Raw genomic sequence first — 20,795 nt, forward strand, 5'->3', positions numbered from 1 at the left:
AACATAAAAGGTGTCTGTTACCTTTTTGACATATGAAGCTTCAAAAAGAACTCAGAAGCCCATGAAATAATCAGCTCTCTGATGTGCCAACGAGTGACCCAACAAGTGGCCCCAAGAAAAATCAGAAAGGTCACAAGATGTGGAAAGGGATAAGAAAGAAAGACATCCCATTTTACTCCTTTTTTTTTTCGGGAATCTTGGGCATCGGTGACGAGACTAAGCTTCATTCAAAGGCATCTTAGAAGGCTAATGATAAGCAATCAAAGCTTCAGTCTCAAATTTGTGTCCGTGGTTGTAGTGGGCATGCGTGGAATTAGCATGTGTGGAATAGACTCCTTCAAACTGATTAAAAAGTAGTATATTAGCAAAGTAGTAATTTTAACAAAATGACACGTCCATGGTGTGTGCGGCCGTCCATCCACACATCTGCACGGGAGTATAATCGAGGCTTATGGCTGCACCTCCTGTACCGTAGCTAGCTGCCCTCCATTGGTTCACTGTTTATTCCATCAAAGCCAGACGCATTTTCGTAATTACAACATACCCGACCCAATATGTTGGCCCATTTTAGCGATTAAGCAAAGTGGTGGAGATACATAACAGGAATAGTCATAGATAAATATAAACAGAACTAAATGAAGCTCGTATTTATGGCATCGGAGGAAGAATTCAAATATTGAATCCCTTTTTGCGATGTTATTCATCCCACGCGTTTACTTTAGGATTTGTCTGGAAATGTTTTGACATATTTCTCGTCGCGGCTTATCAGCAGCAGGTAAAACTCTCAACAGATCCTTGTGTCTTTTGTCCACCGTCATTTCTCTTGGCATCTCAGCCAGTAGCAAGCGCTGGTTAATAGAGAATGAAAATTGAATATTATGCTCCATTTCTTTGTGTATAACTTCCCAGAATGTTCACGACCAAAAGATGTGGCAAAGAGAGGATTTTTTATTTTTTTTTAATTTCTTCTTTTTTTAATTCGAAGCAGCAGCAGCAGTAAGTGATCAGTCAGCTTAACAAGAGTTCCTCCTAACAAATGAGGGTGGATCAGAAGCTTTGTGAGGCTGTCATCGATTAAATGAAAGTAAGAGCTGAAATACGGCACTATCAGCCATGTTGACTGCTTGTTGATGATGTGGATTAATGGTAGAAAAAAAAGTGGGCATGTCGCCTACAGTTTCAGTGATGGGGGGGAGGCGGGGGGAGAAACTGATGAGATTATTGGTACATTAATATAGGACTCCCCTTCTGCCTTTAACGGGGATGAAACTGTGCGCTCATTGTTTCGCCGCTCACATGAACGCACAATCGAGCCTTGTGCACACATACGGCTAAGAATGAGATAAACAGTATTTCAGCAACTCCCACATGAGCGATATTAACCTTTAGCTTTTCAGCTCTTGTGTGTGTGTGTGTGTGTGTGTGTGTGTGTGCGGCCCAGCATGTGTTGCATCTCCTCTAACCTTTAGCTCTGACCAATAGGAAGGTGAAATGCCAGTTTTTTCTCTCTGACCTAGTTTCCCCTCTACTTATTTCTCTGAACACGCAACATTTCAGCTGCTATTAGTCAAATGATGCACTGTCTGGGAGGGGAGTTCACAGGCGAGCGTGTGTGTGTGTGTGTGTGTGTGTGCCCGCCACTCACGTTGTGTTTGTTCACCTGTTCGTTTTGTGTGTTCAAGGGTGTTAATGTGTGTTTGCCTACTACAGCCGTGCCAGTTTTTTTTTTCTTTTTTTCTTTTTTTAAATAATTGTCTAATTGATGGGCAGCTACATTTACAGCAAACAAAGAGAAATCACAAAACGGATTTTTTATAATGGTTCAGACGTGCGCAGCTGCCGGTCATCCGAGGCAAAAAAACAAAAAACAAAAAGAGAGTGACTGCAGTCTATTTCTTTAGGCTGTTTTCCCCCAGTTGTTACTCTGCGAATGATTTGTGTTAAACTGCTGAGGTTTTCTAGCGGCTGCAGCTCGATGATATCAGTGAAAAGAGCCATTACTGCCAATTAGGTACTCTGTCATTAGGGAGGTTTGTGTGGGCAACTTCTCCACACAACAGAATATATTAGAGCCGGTTATAGTTGAAATGGCTAATATCTAAAAATGTTCCACATTAGGAGCAGCAGGCTGGAATTTTTACAGTCGATGCGGTTATGAAATTAATATTGGATGCTTTGGGTGCTGTCACTGCTTCTCATAACTTTAATGCTGTATGCAACAGCTTATAGTATTAGGAGATATTAGTCCCCCACCCTCAGGTTACACCGTTTTATTGTGCCGATCGACTGCATTCAAAATTGTGCACTCCCCCGGTGCACACCTGTCAGATTATGTGGGTTTAGAAGCATGCTGCCACATTTTGAGCAGGCCCTCATTCGTTTTGTGTGCGGATAGCGGATGGGTGAGGGAGGGCAGGAGAAAGGTTGAGGATGCGATGCGCTCTAAGATGAGTCTGTCTACATCATGTCATGTTGGAGTGCGCTCAGTCTGTTCGTGTTTGAGACAGATGACTTGCTCTGCTCCCCAAGGTCCTCCTGTTATTCTGCATCCTTTATCTCCTACTGATCCGACAGACGGCCTGCACCGGGTGTGTACTTTTTTGTTTGTTTGCGCGTGGGCGTGGGTGTGTGTGTGTGTGTGTGTGTGCGCGAGTGTCCTCCCGTGTGCACTTCCTGTCTTGTTTTTTGCGTGTCGGCCGCGCGCGTGCACGCCGGACAATGTCATCCGCCGTCTTTGCCGGTGCGGAGACGGAGAGGGGGAAGTTTTGTGCTGTGTAGGGGAGCACGAGGTTTTTTGCGGCGTGCTGAGTTGGGAAATGGAGAATGGAAAGTGCAGCGGTGTAAAAGCTCTGCCCCGCTGGATCCGCCATAGAGGTGACACGCAGACACCCGCAGCTAAATGATGCAGAAGCTCTCCGTGACTGCAGGCCGTGAGTCTCGTACGGATACACACACACACACACACACACACACACACACACACGTGCAGACAGTTTGGGAGCTGCTGACAGGTCCTCTGCAGAGGTTAAAAGCTGTCATAAGTAGTCTTGAAGCACCGGCCCAGTGCTGCTGGCTCCATAATGCCCAACCTTTGGCTCAGTAATCTGGGACTGTCTCGACTGATGTGCCGGGACCACACACACACACACACACGCACGATAGCGAAACCGGAAAATGAACATATTCCCCAAACATTTGTATACATGAAGACATAGAAATTTAAACTCGCGCACACGTCTCTCTGTGCACACACACACACACACACACGGCTCAACACAAGAGTCGCTCCAAAGCACACACTTGCACTGAGGCCAAAACACACACAACTAGAGACTTAGGGGAGAGTGTAGGAGAAAATAGTGAGTGTGAGTGAGAGAGAGAAGCAGGCTGGCAGACACACACACACACACACACACATCCCCATGCACGTGCACACACACATGCACACACACACATATGCTTCCTCTGCTGCACAGAGAGAGATCACCTCCCACTTCTTCTTCTTTCCAAACTGAGCTCGCCTCCTCCTCCTCCTCCTCTCAACTCCTCACTTCATCACCTCCTTCCATATTCCCACCACCGGCATATGCACGCACGCCCGTCCCGAAACCCCTCCGCACACACACACACGCACACACACTCGCACGCAAAGCACACTTCAGACAGATCAAGTCTCACTCCTCTCCAGCTCGCACACACTCTGTCGTCTTCAAAAAAAAAAAAAAAAAAAAGGAATCTCCCGCTTCCTCTCCCCTGCCCTCCCCCCCTCCACCTCCTCTTCCTCCTCGCTCCTCTTTCCATCCCCTCTCTCTCTAAACACCTCCACCCCCACGCACACACACCTCTTCACTTCCCTCACCCCTACACAGCACCACTCACCCTTCCTCCCAACCCTCCTCCTCCTCCTCCTCACCCCACGCTATCCCATAGTGCTCTCTGCTGGGAGGATTTAGAGGTACCCTGTAATTTTGGTGCCGGAGGAGCTCTTAAGTCCTGCCTGATCTTCTGGCTACACAGGCAGCCAAACTGTGTGTGTGTGTGTGCGAATATGTATTTGTGTGTGTGTGTGAGCATGCACATGTCAGTGTGTTGCTTCATCTGTGTTCACTTCTGTGGGCCTGGGTGCTTACATGGCTGTATATTTTTTTTTTATTTCTTTATTTTTTTTGCAACCATTTCAAGTGTGGTTGCAATTGTGTGTGTGTGTGTGTGTGTGTGTGTGTGCAGTCTAGAGAGAGCAGTCTAATCAGGACGCAGGAGAGGAGCTCCCCCTCTGGCTGTATACCGAAGCAGTGAGCTGAGCAACAGTTGTGTGCACTGGGCCGCTTACCACTTTAAACCTTGACACTAATGCTGCTACCTGTTTACCGTACACCAGCAGCAAAGTGGCTCCCGAGGAGCAAGGCGGCACGTGGTTTTATTAGGGCGATGCTCTGCAACGGTAAAATGCGAAAAACAGTCAAAACACCAAGATGAGAAAATCAGCTGTGTCCACCCTCATCGCTCGCAACCGCATTTATTCCGACCTGAATTCAATATTTCCAAAGTAGCATGAAAAATGTGCGCGTCTAGCATCGAAGATATGACAATTTTATATTGTCTGCCAAGTTTTATTATTGAAAAGGAGCATGAGGAAAACCCTCGGCCAACCTGAGCGCGCCCCAATTCATCTGCGGCGATATGAAAAGTCTGAATGAATTTTCTTTGCTCTCGCCAAACCTGCAGAGGAGGCTACGTGGGAGAGATGGCGAGCGAGAGGTTGGAGGTTGATTACTGATTTCCATTTCTATTTCTAGGACAAAGAAATGGAAGGCTGATGGGCAGGGACATCTATTTAGATCCATTTCATTCCGCCATAATCAGGCTTTAGCCATGCCCTAATACTCTGGATTAGAAAAGGTTCAAAGTGCAAACATCTAGATCCCCAGTATTATTCCAGTCTGCCAACCTCACTCTGTATGCGTTTGTGTGTTTGTGTGTGTGAGTGCGCGAGTGTGTGTGTGTGTGTGTGTGCACGTGCATTCTTGCATGCATGCCAGATCTGCTGGGGAGGGTTATCTCTGGAATCAGGCACATAAACCTAATCTAACCCTCTCTGTGCTCATTCAGGGGTGAAATATTTTGTGCAAATAGACTCTTTCCCTTCTCAGCACTTCGATTCTGGTCCGCTAATGTAAACAAAAACCAAGATAGGAAAAATCGCAGGTATGAGAAATAGCCATTTCTGTTGTGACGCTCTGTTTGATACAGACACACACACACCTGACACGGCTGTGTGTAGCTCCCTGCTTTGCCTCAAATGGATGAAACAGCTCTTGCGCGCTTGTGTTTTTTTTCCTTGATGCTAAGTGTGAGTGATCAGATGGTGGTTGAGCCTGTTTATGTATTTAGCTGCTTTTTTTTTTTTTTTTTTTGGAAAATGTAGACATTATTACTGGTGGTTACTGTGACTACTCGGTGCCTGCTAAATGGAAGTCTGAATGCTGCGCAGAATGAACGAGGAGGAGGAGGTGGGGGGGGGGGAGACGCTGTGTGAAAGGTAGCCAATGAATGTCACCTCTCATCCACTTTCTCATTAAACAACCTGCTCTCTGTCTGTCACATGGGCTGTATCTATCCCCCCTCGTTCGTCGCTTTGGGCAGATGTTGCGCACGCGACCGCGCACGCGCACGTATAGACAGCGGACCACGTGCACACACACGTACACACAGCCCCACTGCGCTGTATGAAAGCAAGCCCCCTGGGCTGGACAGGAATAATAAGCAGCAGATGATTCATGATGGAGATGGGGAATGTATTCAGCAGGACCACCTGAGTGACCTCATTTAGCAGACCTGAGAATAAATATAGACCACCACATCGCACTCTAGCCTTAGCTAGTGTTGTCTTGGCCAGTCAGCGCTGCATCTCTCACACATCTCCCACTCTTCTCCTCGGAGCACCTCGGGGAGCAGTCTGCCGCGCTACCCCAAACGTCCTTGTGAAATCTGTGTGCAACGGTGTGTTTGCGCGAGTGTACATTCACATCTGCATGTTAATGTGTTATGCTTTAGGTAATGTGTGCAGTAGTGCTATGTGTGCAGTACTGGAACGGGAGCCTTTCTTTCTGGCCAGCTCTTTCCCCTGTAAGGCTTCCTCTTGGCTGATACATTTGTACTGTAGATATTTCCCAACATCAACATTTGGCACCTGGTTTCTCTTATGACTTCAGCAGCTGTAGATCTTTTGTTCTCCCACTAGTCACTCTGTGGCCAATGATCCACACCCACAAAGAGGGGCCTTAAATCATACAAAAACCCTCTTTGGAGCCGACCGCTTTATTAAAAAAAGCAACATTCCTTCATGCAATGACCAGTTCTTTTGGTATTCTGGACGGCTAACGCTGAACCAGTTTGTTCCACTAAATCATTAGCAGCAGACTGGGAGTTTCTTTGTTCCTGGTCCTGTCGTTGCTTTATCCCCTTGTGTTTTTATCTCCGCCGAGACACACAGGAAGACCCAATTCCCCAGTTTCCTCTTTCCAAAACACGACATGACCGTCGGCCTTTTAATATCTGGAAATCCAGATTTGGATTAACGTCAGTATGCCGGGATGAAACGAGAGGAGAGGGTTAGAGAGGGAGGAGAAAAATTGAGTGAGAGGAAGAGGAGATAGAGTGAGTGAGAGGCTTTTAGATTAAAAAAAAAAAAAAAAAAAAAGCTGGCAGTGTGTCCTTGTTGTGGAGTAGGGTTAGAGACTTTGAGAAACGTGGCTGGCACTTTTTTTTTTTTTTAATGCAATCTCTGAAATGATAGATGTATGTGGTGTGATATCAAAGAATGTAAAATGGCAAACACAGCAGAGCCCGCTGCTGTTTAACGGTCTGCATGTTTTATTGTTTAAAGATCCACTGCACATTTTCAAATGCGCTCAACAGTTGTCTGCGCAGTTGATTTCCATCTTGAATAGCACTTAAGAGATGGATCCACATAAGGAAATGTGGTTAAAATTGGACACAGTTAATCGGATTATGAATTTCCAGCGCTACGGCGGAAAGCTTGAATTATTTGACATCTTAAATGGCCCGAATACAAACAACATATAAAGTGATCATCTCTTTATAAATCCAGCTCCCTTTCAGTTGTTCGGCTAAACAGGAGCCTCCGAGGGCCAACTTATCATCATGCCACATCGGTAATGCAGGAGCCTGTTCAGCCAGCCTGAAGGAATAGTTAATTTAGATGACAGAAGCAAGTTAACACTGAGAAGATTTGCTCTCCCTGAGTGGATATAAAATTCATAGCATGACGCTCACTCTTAGTCAGATTATTCAAGCGCCTTTGAGCTTGATCTTCAAAGAGCTCATTTTTGTATAACCTTGCCCTGGAAATTTAAAAATTGAAAGAAGAGAAGAAATTGGGTGGAAAATGGCAGGATGAGGTTAGCACTTGTGGCTGCGTCTGGGCCATTCAGAGCCGGGAGACGGTGCGAGGCTGCACGACTGGAAACAGGCCTGTTCACCTCACTGTCTTTGGATGTTCCCTTTAGAGGAGACATGCTCCCTGCATAGACTTTACATAAATCATAAGACTCACTTAGCCTTGAGTGTTCATTCACATTAATGCCCCACGTAAATTTCAAATCCTTTTTCTTTTTTTTTCTTCTCCCTCCTCTCCCTTGCGCAGCGCTCGGCTCCGCTGGCCCCTCGTCTATATTTCAGAGTCCGGCGCGCTCGGTCGTGTTGAGTCTACCGCGGGGGGATTTTTGCAGAAAGAGCTCCCTGACATGATGTTATCACAATCGTTCTCACAAATTATCACGTACTGCAGCCACACTAACAAAATGTTGTGGTTCTTGTAAATCGGAGCCCGAGTAGGATCTGATAATGTAACATAATATTAGTGCAATTCATTACTTGCTTTTCTTCAATTTCGCTGCAAGTACAAAGCCGAAATCCCACAGGGCAACAAAATGTCAACATTAATAATACTTAGGAATGACAGGGCATGAATCAACTAGATGAGGCTTTTTTTTCCGTAGCTGCGGAGCCAGATTTCAACGCGGCTTGATACGACAACAGTTTACAGCAAGAAAACGCATGTAGAAACATTGATACATCACGCCGGCAAGTATTTGAATGTTTGCAAGCGCTTTGTTTGGACCCACCCAGCCCCCTTGCCTGTAGCCAAGTCTGTCTCTCTTTGTGTCATCATTAGATAAGCACCCTCTCCAAGACTATCTCATCATAATGAGGGTGCCATCTGAAGCAATCACCCAGGGAGATGGTCATTGAGTTAAGAGGGAGGGAAGAGGGGAGGGCTAGAGCCAGATAGAGCAGATAGGAAATGAAGTGAGTGAAAAAACAGGGGGAGAGAGAGACCGAGACGGATAATGCGAGGAAGAGAAACAAAAGCATTTCAGAGGAAGGGAGTAAGTTGAAACAGCAGACTAAGCGGAGATGGAGATCATTTGGGGAATTCCAAAATTAGAGCTGCCATCCTATGCGCCCACACACACACACACAGGCAGAAACACACAACGCCGTGCTTTGCTACTCAGTGTTAAGGTCAGAGTCACACTCTGTCTCCCTAGGTCATTATCATGGGCCCTAAAATAGACAAGCCAATTGTGTCACAGCGTCTGAAGTGACTGTGACATTGAATAAACAACCCCTCGACCCTGAGCTCCTCGCCCCGAGTCCGAGCGGCGACGCGCACTTTAACAGCGCTCGCTCTAATATGTTAATGGACACACACACACATGCACGCACAAACATTAAGGGAGGCATTTAAGCCCTCTCCGCACTAGCAGCAAGTAGTGACACATGTGGCTCAGAAGGGAGTAAGCTGCTCGAGGACTTGGCAAGCAGCTGGAACTCTCGCTGGCATGTCTTCACTGCGAAACTATGCGCCGGCAGAAAGCGCACACTCGCAGGTCCGACCATGTTGCTGCTCTCCACCTCGGCGCCCTCCCGCCCTCAGCCCTCAGCAGACTCTAATGTTGTTCCATTCATTTGACTTCGCTTTATTGTGTTAATGAGAGATACCGTTGAGAGGAGCCGGCGGTTGATTGAGGGTGAGAACGGCTAATCACTGGAACAGCTAATCAGTGCTTGTCGTAAATATTGATTAGTTCTGTGCGTTATGGACGTGCTCATTAACCGGTGTGTCATCTTCTCTCCTCCTCTTTCTCCTGCTTTTCTTTTCTTTTACCCTCCACCACTTCTTCTTGTCCTCCCACACACAACCCCCCACCGCCCCCTTCTTTCTCTCCTCTTTTTTTTTTTCTTCCCCCCTCTCCTCCTTCGCCTCCAGCAACCTCCAACGGCACAGTCGAAGGCCTGGAGAACCGGGAGGGGGGCGTGTGCAAGAGCCGAGCCATGAAAGTCATCATGAAAGTCGGGCAAGGTAAATGTGCGCTCACCTCACATGTAGAACACAATGCAAGAGCTGCTGCTGCCTTAAAGCCATGTTTCACTTTGGTGTGACATTTTCATTTATCGCTATGTGTGCCCAGCGTGACTTTGTCCGCCACCAGCCTCCGACGAGACCCGCTCTCTTGGAAAGTTGTGTTATGAAATGGACTTAGTGTAAATGTTATTTTGTTTTTGACATGACTTGTTTATTGGCGCCGCTTTATTTTGATTATTTATTGGCAGCCAGTTGAGGTTCATTGTGGTGATGGTATTTACAAAAAAAAGTTTGCTGTCTGAAATAATGATTTCAAGCAAAATGTAATTAAAGAATTACCAAATTGAGTTGGTAAGGATTTTGTTTTCCACGTTTGCATCATTTAAGATTAGTTTAATATGATTTAACTTGAGTTGCATTGTTTTTATGTTAATCAGAGTATTTGTTTTTTAATTATACTTAAATATGTTGAAATAGAATAATACAATGAGCAATAGTGATTCAAAAATAAAACAATATAAATCAGAAAAATGTAAAAAAAATATAAATATTTATCGTAAATATACAGTTAGATCTCGGGGATTTTGCAGTTTCAACACAATATAAATACGTAAATATTCTCCACCTTAAAAAGAAAACAGAACATTACTACTTCACTATTTAAATTATAAAAAACCATTTACTAAATAGTTTCCAACACTCTGTAATGTAGTTGTAAGGAGCCAGAAGGGTTTGTTTACGAGTTATTTACAGGCATCCGGAAATCTGCTTATAAATGTTTTAAAAACTCTTAAAGACAAGTTGAGTTTCAAAGTTTATTTTCTCAGAAGAAACTAGTTTGACTAGTTTACTTCTACTCAAGGCTCACTTGTTAGATTTCTTTCTTAGCTTAAGGCCACATCCTGTGACCTACATTTGCAGACTGAGTTTTCTCAGTTGTCATCCAAAAACAATACATTAAATAACACTTTACTCTGTTAATAAATTATTATACAGTTTGTATTAAAACCTTACATTTTGAATTCCTATAAAATATGAGGGCATAAGAGCACAGCTGTTATTTAGTTGTTGTTTTTATATAAAATGTCTTTATGTAAAGGTGAATGACATTATAATATTTCACAGCTGCACATAACAGCTATTAACTGTTCATTGTTTAGTTTAGCGTTTATAAATCAACAGTGGGAGCATTAAAATAAAGTGTTGCCAACAACACAGTCTCAAATGATTGCTGCTAGTAATGAATGTCTTAAATATCACTTTCAAATGAGCGGCGTGGATGTAGTGCCGTCACTATCTGTTTAACATCTCTGCTAGGATTAGGCGTTTGCATGCAATGTTGCAAATCAATAACCAGGACTGCTTTATGGACTGCACTATTGGATTTTCAGGATTTGTGCGTCACTGTGATGAAGTAACCTGATTTATCAGCCATTGGATTCCCATCAGCTTATTTCGTCTGTTCCCTTTTCCAGCTAAACTCACAGAAAATGCACTATTGCGATACACAGCAGACGCGTACCACGACGGATCCACTCGTTGTTCCCCGCTATTAGTTGTGTACACTATTTTTTTTAGAAATCGTCTATATCCACAAACAGTTTTTGCAAACAGTGTAGAAAATGAGATCCGGGAGAAATAACAAGCGAATGAAGAACGGCTCCAGTTCCAAATTGCAATAAAACCTCTGATGTTCCTCAGCTGCGATTCTCATGCAGCAATCACGGAATGAAAATGTGTTTGAAATTGGTACGTAAGTGCATGGTCGGGGTAAGTCATCTAAAAATGCTGGAAGTAAACAAGCAAGCTTTGTTTAGATATCCTTGGACACAACATTTGGTTTTTATCATACGTTTCACTTTTATACGCAGTTTTACTCAATTTGTGGACATCCATATCCTGAATCTGACAGGGTACAGTACACAGATGTGTTACTCTGTAAACACTTCCCTCATCCTCAGTGTGGTTGTTTTGACCGAAACAGACACTAACCACCATCTGAGAGGAACATCTGCCCGCCATGATGATCTGATTCCAGCTTAAAAGCTGGATCTCAACATGTCAAAAATAAACCGAGACTTGCTGAGGAATCTGCAGTGTCTGTGTATGTGTGTGTGTGTGTGTGTGTGTCTGCAAATGTGTGTGCAGATATTTGAATGTTGGCTAGTGGAATGACAGCAGTGTATCCTGGCAGCCGGTGGGAGAATAGAAGCTAACAAGCTGCTGATGCTAGCAAGGTCTGAGTCGGAACAAATTCAGCAGATACAGAGAAAAATACCCACAACCATCTCAGCAACAGACAGGCATTGCATTATCTTTTCCATGTAGGTCAATTTGAGCATCCCGACAGCACTGGGATTGCAACACCGCTGCAGAATGACAACGTGGCTGCACGAGTGCAGGCAACACAGGGCTTTTTTTCACCCTCAGCTATTAACCGGGAGAAAAATAAACCTGTGCTCTCACGTTAATGAAAGTTGAAAGGAAATGTCTCACTCGAGGAAAGTTCTAGGAAAGTTCGCCTCAGCTGGAGTCTGTTTTCGTGGCTCCCGGCTGTTCCTCAACTTCGCTAGAGCCATGCACTCATTTCCCAAAACAGTCCAAAGCGAGCTGTCACTCACGATCAATGTGCCCTAAAAACCTTGTTAGAAAAGATGCTGCCGGCCCAGCTGCTACTACTTTTAAATCTATTTCTGTGGGTGGAATTTTTGATGCCTAATGTACCCATCCAACCCAGTAACTATTTGAAGAAGGGCCATGAGAAATTAGAGCGCTGACAGCGGCTTTGATTTGGCTTCTGTGTGTAATTTCTAGGTGATTGTTTTTCCTGCAAAATGTTCTGGTGCAACTAACCGTTATTTTTATCTTCCATTAATCTGACAGTTATTTTCTTGATTAGATTAGGATTTTTTGGGGCTTTTACATGATAGAAAGCACTGACAAATGTCTAATTTAATTTCCTGTCATGACCTATGCAGAGTTCTTGTTTTATCTGACAGTGATGCAAGATAATAAAGTTTGTCTTCTTCAGCTATTGGACATGTACTTCCATTTAATGCGACGTTATACTCCTATTCTGCTGCGATTTAGAGCAAAATATTGTACTGTTATATTACAAATTTGAGCTTTTACACACAATCTGGCATGTGTTATAATGGATAATACGTCTCTGAAGTATTTCGGAATGGTTTTTGATGCATATTTTGCTCATACTGCAGGCATACTTTAATTTATGTAAGCATTTATTAACAGAAATTCATTCAGTTTTGGCTGCTGATATGTATTCAAGTTATTTCTCAGGATGTGAAATTTGAAAATGTGCCGCTTTTCGCTCTTTTGTTTACCCAAATTGAATATTTTTAGCTTCTGGATTGTTGTTCAGGCAAAACGAGTCATTCGAAAACATCACCCTTCACCTCGGGCAAATTTGTTATGGACATCTTTTAGCGTTTTCTGACCAATTAAGTAAAAAAACAAAGAATACTCAAAAGACTAATCAGCACTCGCTGCCCTAGGCTCTACCTTCAGCAACCACACTCGGCTTTGTTTCAGCCAAAAAAAAAAAAAAAAAAAAAATGCGTGGGCTCCACTTGGTTCTGACCCCAGATGCCATTGTGTTTGATTCACATTTCCTCCGTCTCCTGTAGCTGAATGCCAACACTTTTCTCTCGCCAAGGCCTCAAGATCTTCCCATATGTCCACTCGTACGCCTTTGCACTTTGGAATTACATTTTGGTGACTCACTCCAGTGTGAAATATGCATTTCTTTTATTCCTACATTTCATATCTGACTGCGACGACGCTCAGGGGTCGGAACCGCGCTGGATCATTTGTCTCGGGCAAGTTTCGCGCCCTGACGTGTCGATATCTAATTGCGCTTTAAGTGCCCCGTAGTCTGTCTTTTGTCTTTATGAAAAAATGAGCAGTTAAAAGGAAGTGAAACTGATTGAAGGGGAGATACGGGAAGCCCATATTTTATACATAACGTTGCTGCTCAGCAGTCTCTTCCCCCTCCACCACAACATGTCACCGTGCTCATTAGAAATACGTTGACTCACCGCCTCGCACGCATCTCTTCCCCTCTCACATTTTCTCTACCTCACTCCCCTACATATCTGTCTCTCTCTTTCTATTCTATCGCTCCATCATTGTCTCCCTCCCTCACCCCTCGTCTCCTCCCCACCTTCTCCCTCCTTCTGGCGGGTTGGCAGTTCTGAGGTAGTTGCTGTCTGCATAGCTAAGGGAAATGTCAGCAGTACACACCGAAAAAATGGGTCAGAACATTAGAACGCTCCCCGCACATGCTCAGTGGTTGACACAGAGTCGGGGGCTATAACGCAGGGAGTGAATCAGATCACTGTGTCCTCTCATATCCTCGATCATGTGCGAATGTTCCCACTTCTCACTCCTGTCTTTTCTCATCAATTATTGACAACGCACAACAGCTCACGGCTAGGTTCACCGCTTGCCGCAATCAGCATGGAGCGATGTGATGGTCCGGACATGGAGAAGATAGGGGCGGATTTGCGAATAGTGTGGTTTGCGTTAGCCAAATACCGAAGAAAAACGAGGGAAGAGAAAGCGGACGGCCATCGTGAACGCATATTCCTTCCCGTCTCTGGCTTTTTTTTTTTGCTTATATCTACCAGATGCCCCGCACCTGAATCATTTCTGCTTGAGATTTGGCCAAACTGGGGTGGAAATAGAACCGCTAGACTGTCAGAACCTCTTCAGTCACACACCCATGCACGGCCACACAAAATTGCCACGGGAGACTCGGATGTAAATTGCCCTTCTCCCCACGCGCCCTCCTCACTTATTTCTCTCACACACCCCTCTGAGCAGGCCTTGGGGCAGATGCAGATAAGGTCCTGATAGAGGAGAAGCATCTGATAGAGTGCCGTGGAAGCCATCTGAGCGGCCTCGGTAATAGTTTTTAACTGTCTTCTGTCTGCCGGCCCTGCCCTTGTAAAATAACCACGGTGTGGACCCACCAGTGTTTACTGCACAAAGACTTCAAAGTGTGCGCTGAAATCAGAGCAGACAGACAGATAAACTGTCTGTTTCCTTTGCGTTCCCTTCAGAGCTTATGCAACCCCCCTCCTCCTCGTCCTCGTCTCCTCTTCCTCGCCTCCTCTTCTCCTCTTCTCCTCGTCTCCCCCGTTCGCTTCCTGTCCCCTCTTCAGAAGTGTGCCTCTTTCAGGCAGAGTTAAAGCCGGAGCAATAAATAAGGCATATTATGGCCTTTTAACGTGATGAATAATGTAAAACAATAAAAAGTTAATATATAACTACTTTACCCTCATTCTGCCAGGCCTAAGTGTATTGTAAGTATATCGTAGGTGTGTGCACATGGATGTGTGTGTCCTACGCGCTCATGAGTGTGTCAGTGTTGGAAATGCCTGTCTGAGTGTTTGCTGAAGGAGCTGCTGATGTAGATGTGAGCTCTTTCTTTTCCTCTTTTTTTTTTTTTTAACGGCAGGACAGGAGTATTGGCGTGTTTCACAGGCGTTCGCTAACTTGTCCTTCCGCTTTTTGTGCTTTCATCTTCACTTCTGAGACGCTTTTCAACACATGCAAAGATAACCTTCTCCGTGCATAAAAGATATATCACAAGATAATAAAAAATAATCCTCGCTGTTGCCGAGAACAAGTCATTGTAATTCAGCGCATGCAGCTTGCCAAGGCTGACTTTCTGTGTGTGTGTGTGTTTTTTTTTGTTTTCCCACAGTCCCAAACTCTGCGAACCCCGTGGCGCCGGAGACTCCAGAAGACAACGCCATACCGGAGTCCAGTCCCAGTCCGCCCGACCAGGGTCGGATTGGACCCGAGATTCCAGGAAACCCTGGTGAGCAGATTGACGGATCAACAGCAGCTCCATGAACTGCCGCTTAGCGCTCCTTAAAGAATGCTTTCTAGATTCCGGAGTGCAAATATTTTAGTAAAATAATGGTTTTTGAAATGTAAAAAAGGAATATTCACAGCCTTAAGGGTTCCTCTAATAATTAATCACATTTAGCCTGAAAAGAGAAAAATAAAAATCATAGTTGAGTCTCTCAAAGTATGCATTCTCTCATATGGCTTTTTCCTGCCGCAGGCGTTCCTTTGATTTTTTTGGGGGGGGGGGTCAGCAAGCTTAAATACGTGTAAAACCACTGTTGTAGGTGAATAAACTCTCCAAAGTCCAGGTTGCAACGTTACAACACGAAACCCCACCCAAAACAAACACAGCTCACCCTGAGTCACTTCACTTATTTATACTGTACACAAAAGGGTGTGCTGCACCCAAGGAGACTCAAAGACACACTTTCTTTATTATATATCTTTTTAAACCTCATTAGAATTGCAGATAAATGAAGATTAAAAGCAGAGATAATTGAAGGAGTCACTTGAGCCTCCTTGGATGCTCTGGGCCCTCCTTGTTTCCTGTTTTCACCAGCACCTTTCATAGCGGCTCCCCACAGGAGGGACCGCTTCTTCTTCTTCTTCTTCTACTATTCTTTTTTTTTTTTTTTTTTAGATCACTCCCTACACAAACTTTTTGACTTACTCCACAACTTTATATGCCACAAACTTCCTCCCAAGTACAGTCTGTTCTGCCTGTCCCAATGTGATAAGCTGTCCTCATTTAATAATTGCTTATTTGACATTAGTTACTCTATAAAAAGATTGCCTAATGTCACTTTCCCCCCCCCCTATACCTGGGCTTCTACCTGTCTACCATTGTTAGATCAGTGATTATGTCAAGTGAAGAAGTGGAGGGTGGAATGAAGGACAAGTCGTTGTGGTTTGAGGGCTTGATATTTCAGGAATGAAATTTCTGACAGCCTCTCTCCGGGCTCTCCGCGGCGCCCAGAGTGTACGAAATTCCTCCAGCCTCTGATTTCACCCGATAAGGCCTCGAATTGGTAGCTCTCGGTGATGTCATTTGGTCGTGATAAGGGCGCCGTTAAAGCCCCTCCTCAATAAATGGTTAAGTGCAAAAGTGGCCGGACGAGTGCGGAGACACAGTCATTAGTGTGGATGGCAGTCTCCGGAGGTATGAGGGCTTGTGTGTGTGTTGGGGAGGGGAGGGGAGGTCATGGACAGTAAAGAGGTGGTGGTGGTGGTGGTGGTGGTGGGAGAGGGGTGAGTGCTGCTCTTTGGCAGCAGCTGCATGCATACATGGAAAACAGATTTGGTTCTTCTCAGATTTCAGTCACTGGAGGAGCCAGCCATTCTCTTTCCCATCCAGTCACCACCACCACCCCCCTCCTTCCCCATCCTGAACCCCTGAAACAAAGGGATAAAATAAAATCAGATGTTCAGATATGCCCTCCTCATTTTTGTCCAGTTTTTTTTTTCCCCCCTCCATATCTCACTTGGCCTTTGCCAGACAAAACGCGGCCTCGACATGTCACACAACATGCCCGGGCTCCAATCTTATCGGGGCAGGAATCTCGGTTATGCCGAGTGATGACTACAGATTTCATTACGAGGCCTATTTTGATTGAGCTGATTCAATTAGATTACATCAATGGGGCTGTTAGTCATGTCGAGCAGACAACAAAAACTGGGATGTGCTCGCAGTTGATTTAGGCACACAACAGCTAAGATCTGTGTGACACATGACAGCGCCGGCTTACTGTAAATGTTCCGCAGTCTCTGAGGGACTATAAGAAAATTACTGTGATGGGGAGGAGTGAAATCCTATTTAACAAACACACAAGGAACCTCGCGAGTGTTATTACTGTTTTCTTTGGACCCTGATTTGACAAACGCCGCTATAACCATCCGCCTGAAATCCTCCCAAAGCAAACAAACACATATGTAAGAAAGCAGTGCCATTAAATGAACTGATAACGCAGCCGCTAAATGAGTGGAACAAGAACAGGCTCTGTGCCGAAGGATTTGTGCATTGCGATATTTTCATCCCAACCCCCTCATCCTCTACACATGGCAAAATGCAGCTCCCCAGAGGACACGGAAACCAGATTTTTTGATGTACCTATTTGATCTCCTTTAAATAATAAATCTCACAAATATAAAATATGAAATAAAAGTGAAATATGGGGCGAGGGAACATAAAAAAAAAGTTAGACTCTCCTCCTTTCAGCACAAGTACAAATTACAGCACCCTCCTTTTTCTGACCCTCTGTTCCCCCGTCATAATTATTTTTACAGTCCCTAAGCCTCTCTCTCTCTCTCTCTTTTATTTTTTTTTTCGTCATTTCTCCTTCTAGACCCCATGAATCAAGACCAGTCGGGGTCCTCGGCAAACTCGGACGGCATCCTGGGCTCCAAAGTGGCCGTGTTCTCCGCCATCGGGGCCGGCTGCATCATCTTCCTCCTGCTCATCCTCCTCCTCGTCATCCTGCTCATCAAGATGCGCAAGCGTGCCAGGAAAAACGCCCACTCGCAGCCCCGCCCCTCGGCGCTGTCGCTCAGCACCCTGTCCAATCCCAAGCTGCCGGGCGGCACGGCTGGCACGGAGCCCAGCGACATCATCATTCCGCTGCGGACAGAGAACAACTACTGCCCTCACTATGAGAAGGTGAGCGGGGACTATGGCCACCCAGTCTACATTGTCCAGGAGATGCCTCCGCAGAGCCCCGCCAACATCTACTACAAAGTCTGACACGCTTCGCACAAACCGGCGGCGGCACGGTCAGGAGAGAGAGAGAGAGAGAGAGAGAGGAAAAACGGAAAAGAAGAGGAGCGCTTGATTTATGTTCTTGGGAAGGACACTTCCTTTTTGCATCTTGGGGGACTTGATGCCTCTTTCGAGCCCGTGTTATTTCTACCACCTGCTGCACAAATCTGGAGAAACACACGCACTGACCAGTGACCAGCGGGGTTATGAGCTGACTGACGAGAGAGGTTTATTCTGTTTGTTTGGGTTGTCTGACAATCCCCACCCTTCCTCCTTACCTCCCCCCACACCCTCTTCCTCCTCACCCCACCTCCTAGTTTCCTCCACCACCCCCCCGCTGTGCTCTGACGGTGGGAGGCGGAGCTCGAGCAAACCAACAGATGGAACTTCGAGCTTCGTGGTTCGCTGTCCCTTTTTTTTTTTTTTTTTAAAAGAACGGACAGGATATAACTTATCTCAGTTCCCTGAAGTACAGTCTGTGCTACACCCAATTAAACACCACCATCCTAGCACACTAGCCAGGAACAGGCAGACGCAGGCCCGAACGCCACTCAGCCTGCAGTTTGTGTGCCGGGTGACAAAAAGAGAAAAAAAAAGAAGAAAAAAATCAGTGTGTGTGTGCGTGCGCGTCCGTGTGTGTGTTGGTCGGGGGCTCCGAGCTGGGCCGGGAAACTCTCCAGATAGCTCAGGTATCAGACACAGTGTGTGAAAATAATGTGTTCCTCTCCCTTCGCACCTCTGATGTTTGCCTTACTTACTATTTTTGATGGAGGATTTCCTTGAACCCTGATTCAGTTCACAAAGCAGTTGTATTTTGTTAGACTTTTCCTACAAGTGCACAATGTATAGAGTTGAAATAGATCATCATTATCGCTCCATCGTCTCACCACCCATGTCATCCATCGCTCTTTTTTTTTTTTTTTNTTTTTTTTTTTAATGCAATCTCTGAAATGATAGATGTATGTGGTGTGATATCAAAGAATGTAAAATGGCAAACACAGCAGAGCCCGCTGCTGTTTAACGGTCTGCATGTTTTATTGTTTAAAGATCCACTGCACATTTTCAAATGCGCTCAACAGTTGTCTGCGCAGTTGATTTCCATCTTGAATAGCACTTAAGAGATGGATCCACATAAGGAAATGTGGTTAAAATTGGACACAGTTAATCGGATTATGAATTTCCAGCGCTACGGCGGAAAGCTTGAATTATTTGACATCTTAAATGGCCCGAATACAAACAACATATAAAGTGATCATCTCTTTATAAATCCAGCTCCCTTTCAGTTGTTCGGCTAAACAGGAGCCTCCGAGGGCCAACTTATCATCATGCCACATCGGTAATGCAGGAGCCTGTTCAGCCAGCCTGAAGGAATAGTTAATTTAGATGACAGAAGCAAGTTAACACTGAGAAGATTTGCTCTCCCTGAGTGGATATAAAATTCATAGCATGACGCTCACTCTTAGTCAGATTATTCAAGCGCCTTTGAGCTTGATCTTCAAAGAGCTCATTTTTGTATAACCTTGCCCTGGAAATTTAAAAATTGAAAGAAGAGAAGAAATTGGGTGGAAAATGGCAGGATGAGGTTAGCACTTGTGGCTGCGTCTGGGCCATTCAGAGCCGGGAGACGGTGCGAGGCTGCACGACTGGAAACAGGCCTGTTCACCTCACTGTCTTTGGATGTTCCCTTTAGAGGAGACATGCTCCCTGCATAGACTTTACATAAATCATAAGACTCACTTAGCCTTGAGTGTTCATTCACATTAATGCCCCACGTAAATTTCAAATCCTTTTTCTTTTTTTTTCTTCTCCCTCCTCTCCCTTGCGCAGCGCTCGGCTCCGCTGGCCCCTCGTCTATATTTCAGAGTCCGGCGCGCTCGGTCGTGTTGAGTCTACCGCGGGGGGATTTTTGCAGAAAGAGCTCCCTGACATGATGTTATCACAATCGTTCTCACAAATTATCACGTACTGCAGCCACACTAACAAAATGTTGTGGTTCTTGTAAATCGGAGCCCGAGTAGGATCTGATAATGTAACATAATATTAGTGCAATTCATTACTTGCTTTTCTTCAATTTCGCTGCAAGTACAAAGCCGAAATCCCACAGGGCAACAAAATGTCAACATTAATAATACTTAGGAATGACAGGGCATGAATCAACTAGATGAGGCTTTTTTTTCCGTAGCTGCGGAGCCAGATTTCAACGCGGCTTGATACGACAACAGTTTACAGCAAGAAAACGCATGTAGAAACATTGATACATCACGCCGGCAAGTATTTGAATGTTTGCAAGCGCTTTGTTTGGACCCACCCAGCCCCCTTGCCTGTAGCCAAGTCTGTCTCTCTTTGTGTCATCATTAGATAAGCACCCTCTCCAAGACTATCTCATCATAATGAGGGTGCCATCTGAAGCAATCACCCAGGGAGATGGTCATTGAGTTAAGAGGGAGGGAAGAGGGGAGGGCTAGAGCCAGATAGAGCAGATAGGAAATGAAGTGAGTGAAAAAACAGGGGGAGAGAGAGACCGAGACGGATAATGCGAGGAAGAGAAACAAAAGCATTTCAGAGGAAGGGAGTAAGTTGAAACAGCAGACTAAGCGGAGATGGAGATCATTTGGGGAATTCCAAAATTAGAGCTGCCATCCTATGCGCCCACACACACACACACAGGCAGAAACACACAACGCCGTGCTTTGCTACTCAGTGTTAAGGTCAGAGTCACACTCTGTCTCCCTAGGTCATTATCATGGGCCCTAAAATAGACAAGCCAATTGT

At 45.1% G+C, this 20,795-nt stretch overlaps 1 protein-coding gene across 1 annotated transcript in view; it reads left to right on the forward strand.

The window, feature by feature from the left end:
• Positions 1 to 18,903, forward strand: part of efnb1 (ephrin-B1) — a 57,448-nt gene extending 38,545 nt beyond the window's left edge. Inside the window, exons 3-5 of the mRNA XM_008278144.1 lie at positions 9,296 to 9,388; positions 15,123 to 15,239; positions 17,614 to 18,903. Coding sequence (XP_008276366.1) covers positions 9,296 to 9,388; positions 15,123 to 15,239; positions 17,614 to 18,008 — 605 coding nt within the window. The 3' untranslated portion in view covers positions 18,009 to 18,903. The remainder of the gene's footprint in view (positions 1 to 9,295; positions 9,389 to 15,122; positions 15,240 to 17,613) is intronic.
• Positions 18,904 to 20,795: the final 1,892 nt, after the last annotated feature.

Source organism: Stegastes partitus, unplaced genomic scaffold (genome assembly GCF_000690725.1).
Source record: "Stegastes partitus isolate 25-593 unplaced genomic scaffold, Stegastes_partitus-1.0.2 Scaffold116, whole genome shotgun sequence".
Lineage (NCBI taxonomy): Eukaryota > Metazoa > Chordata > Actinopteri > Pomacentridae > Stegastes > Stegastes partitus.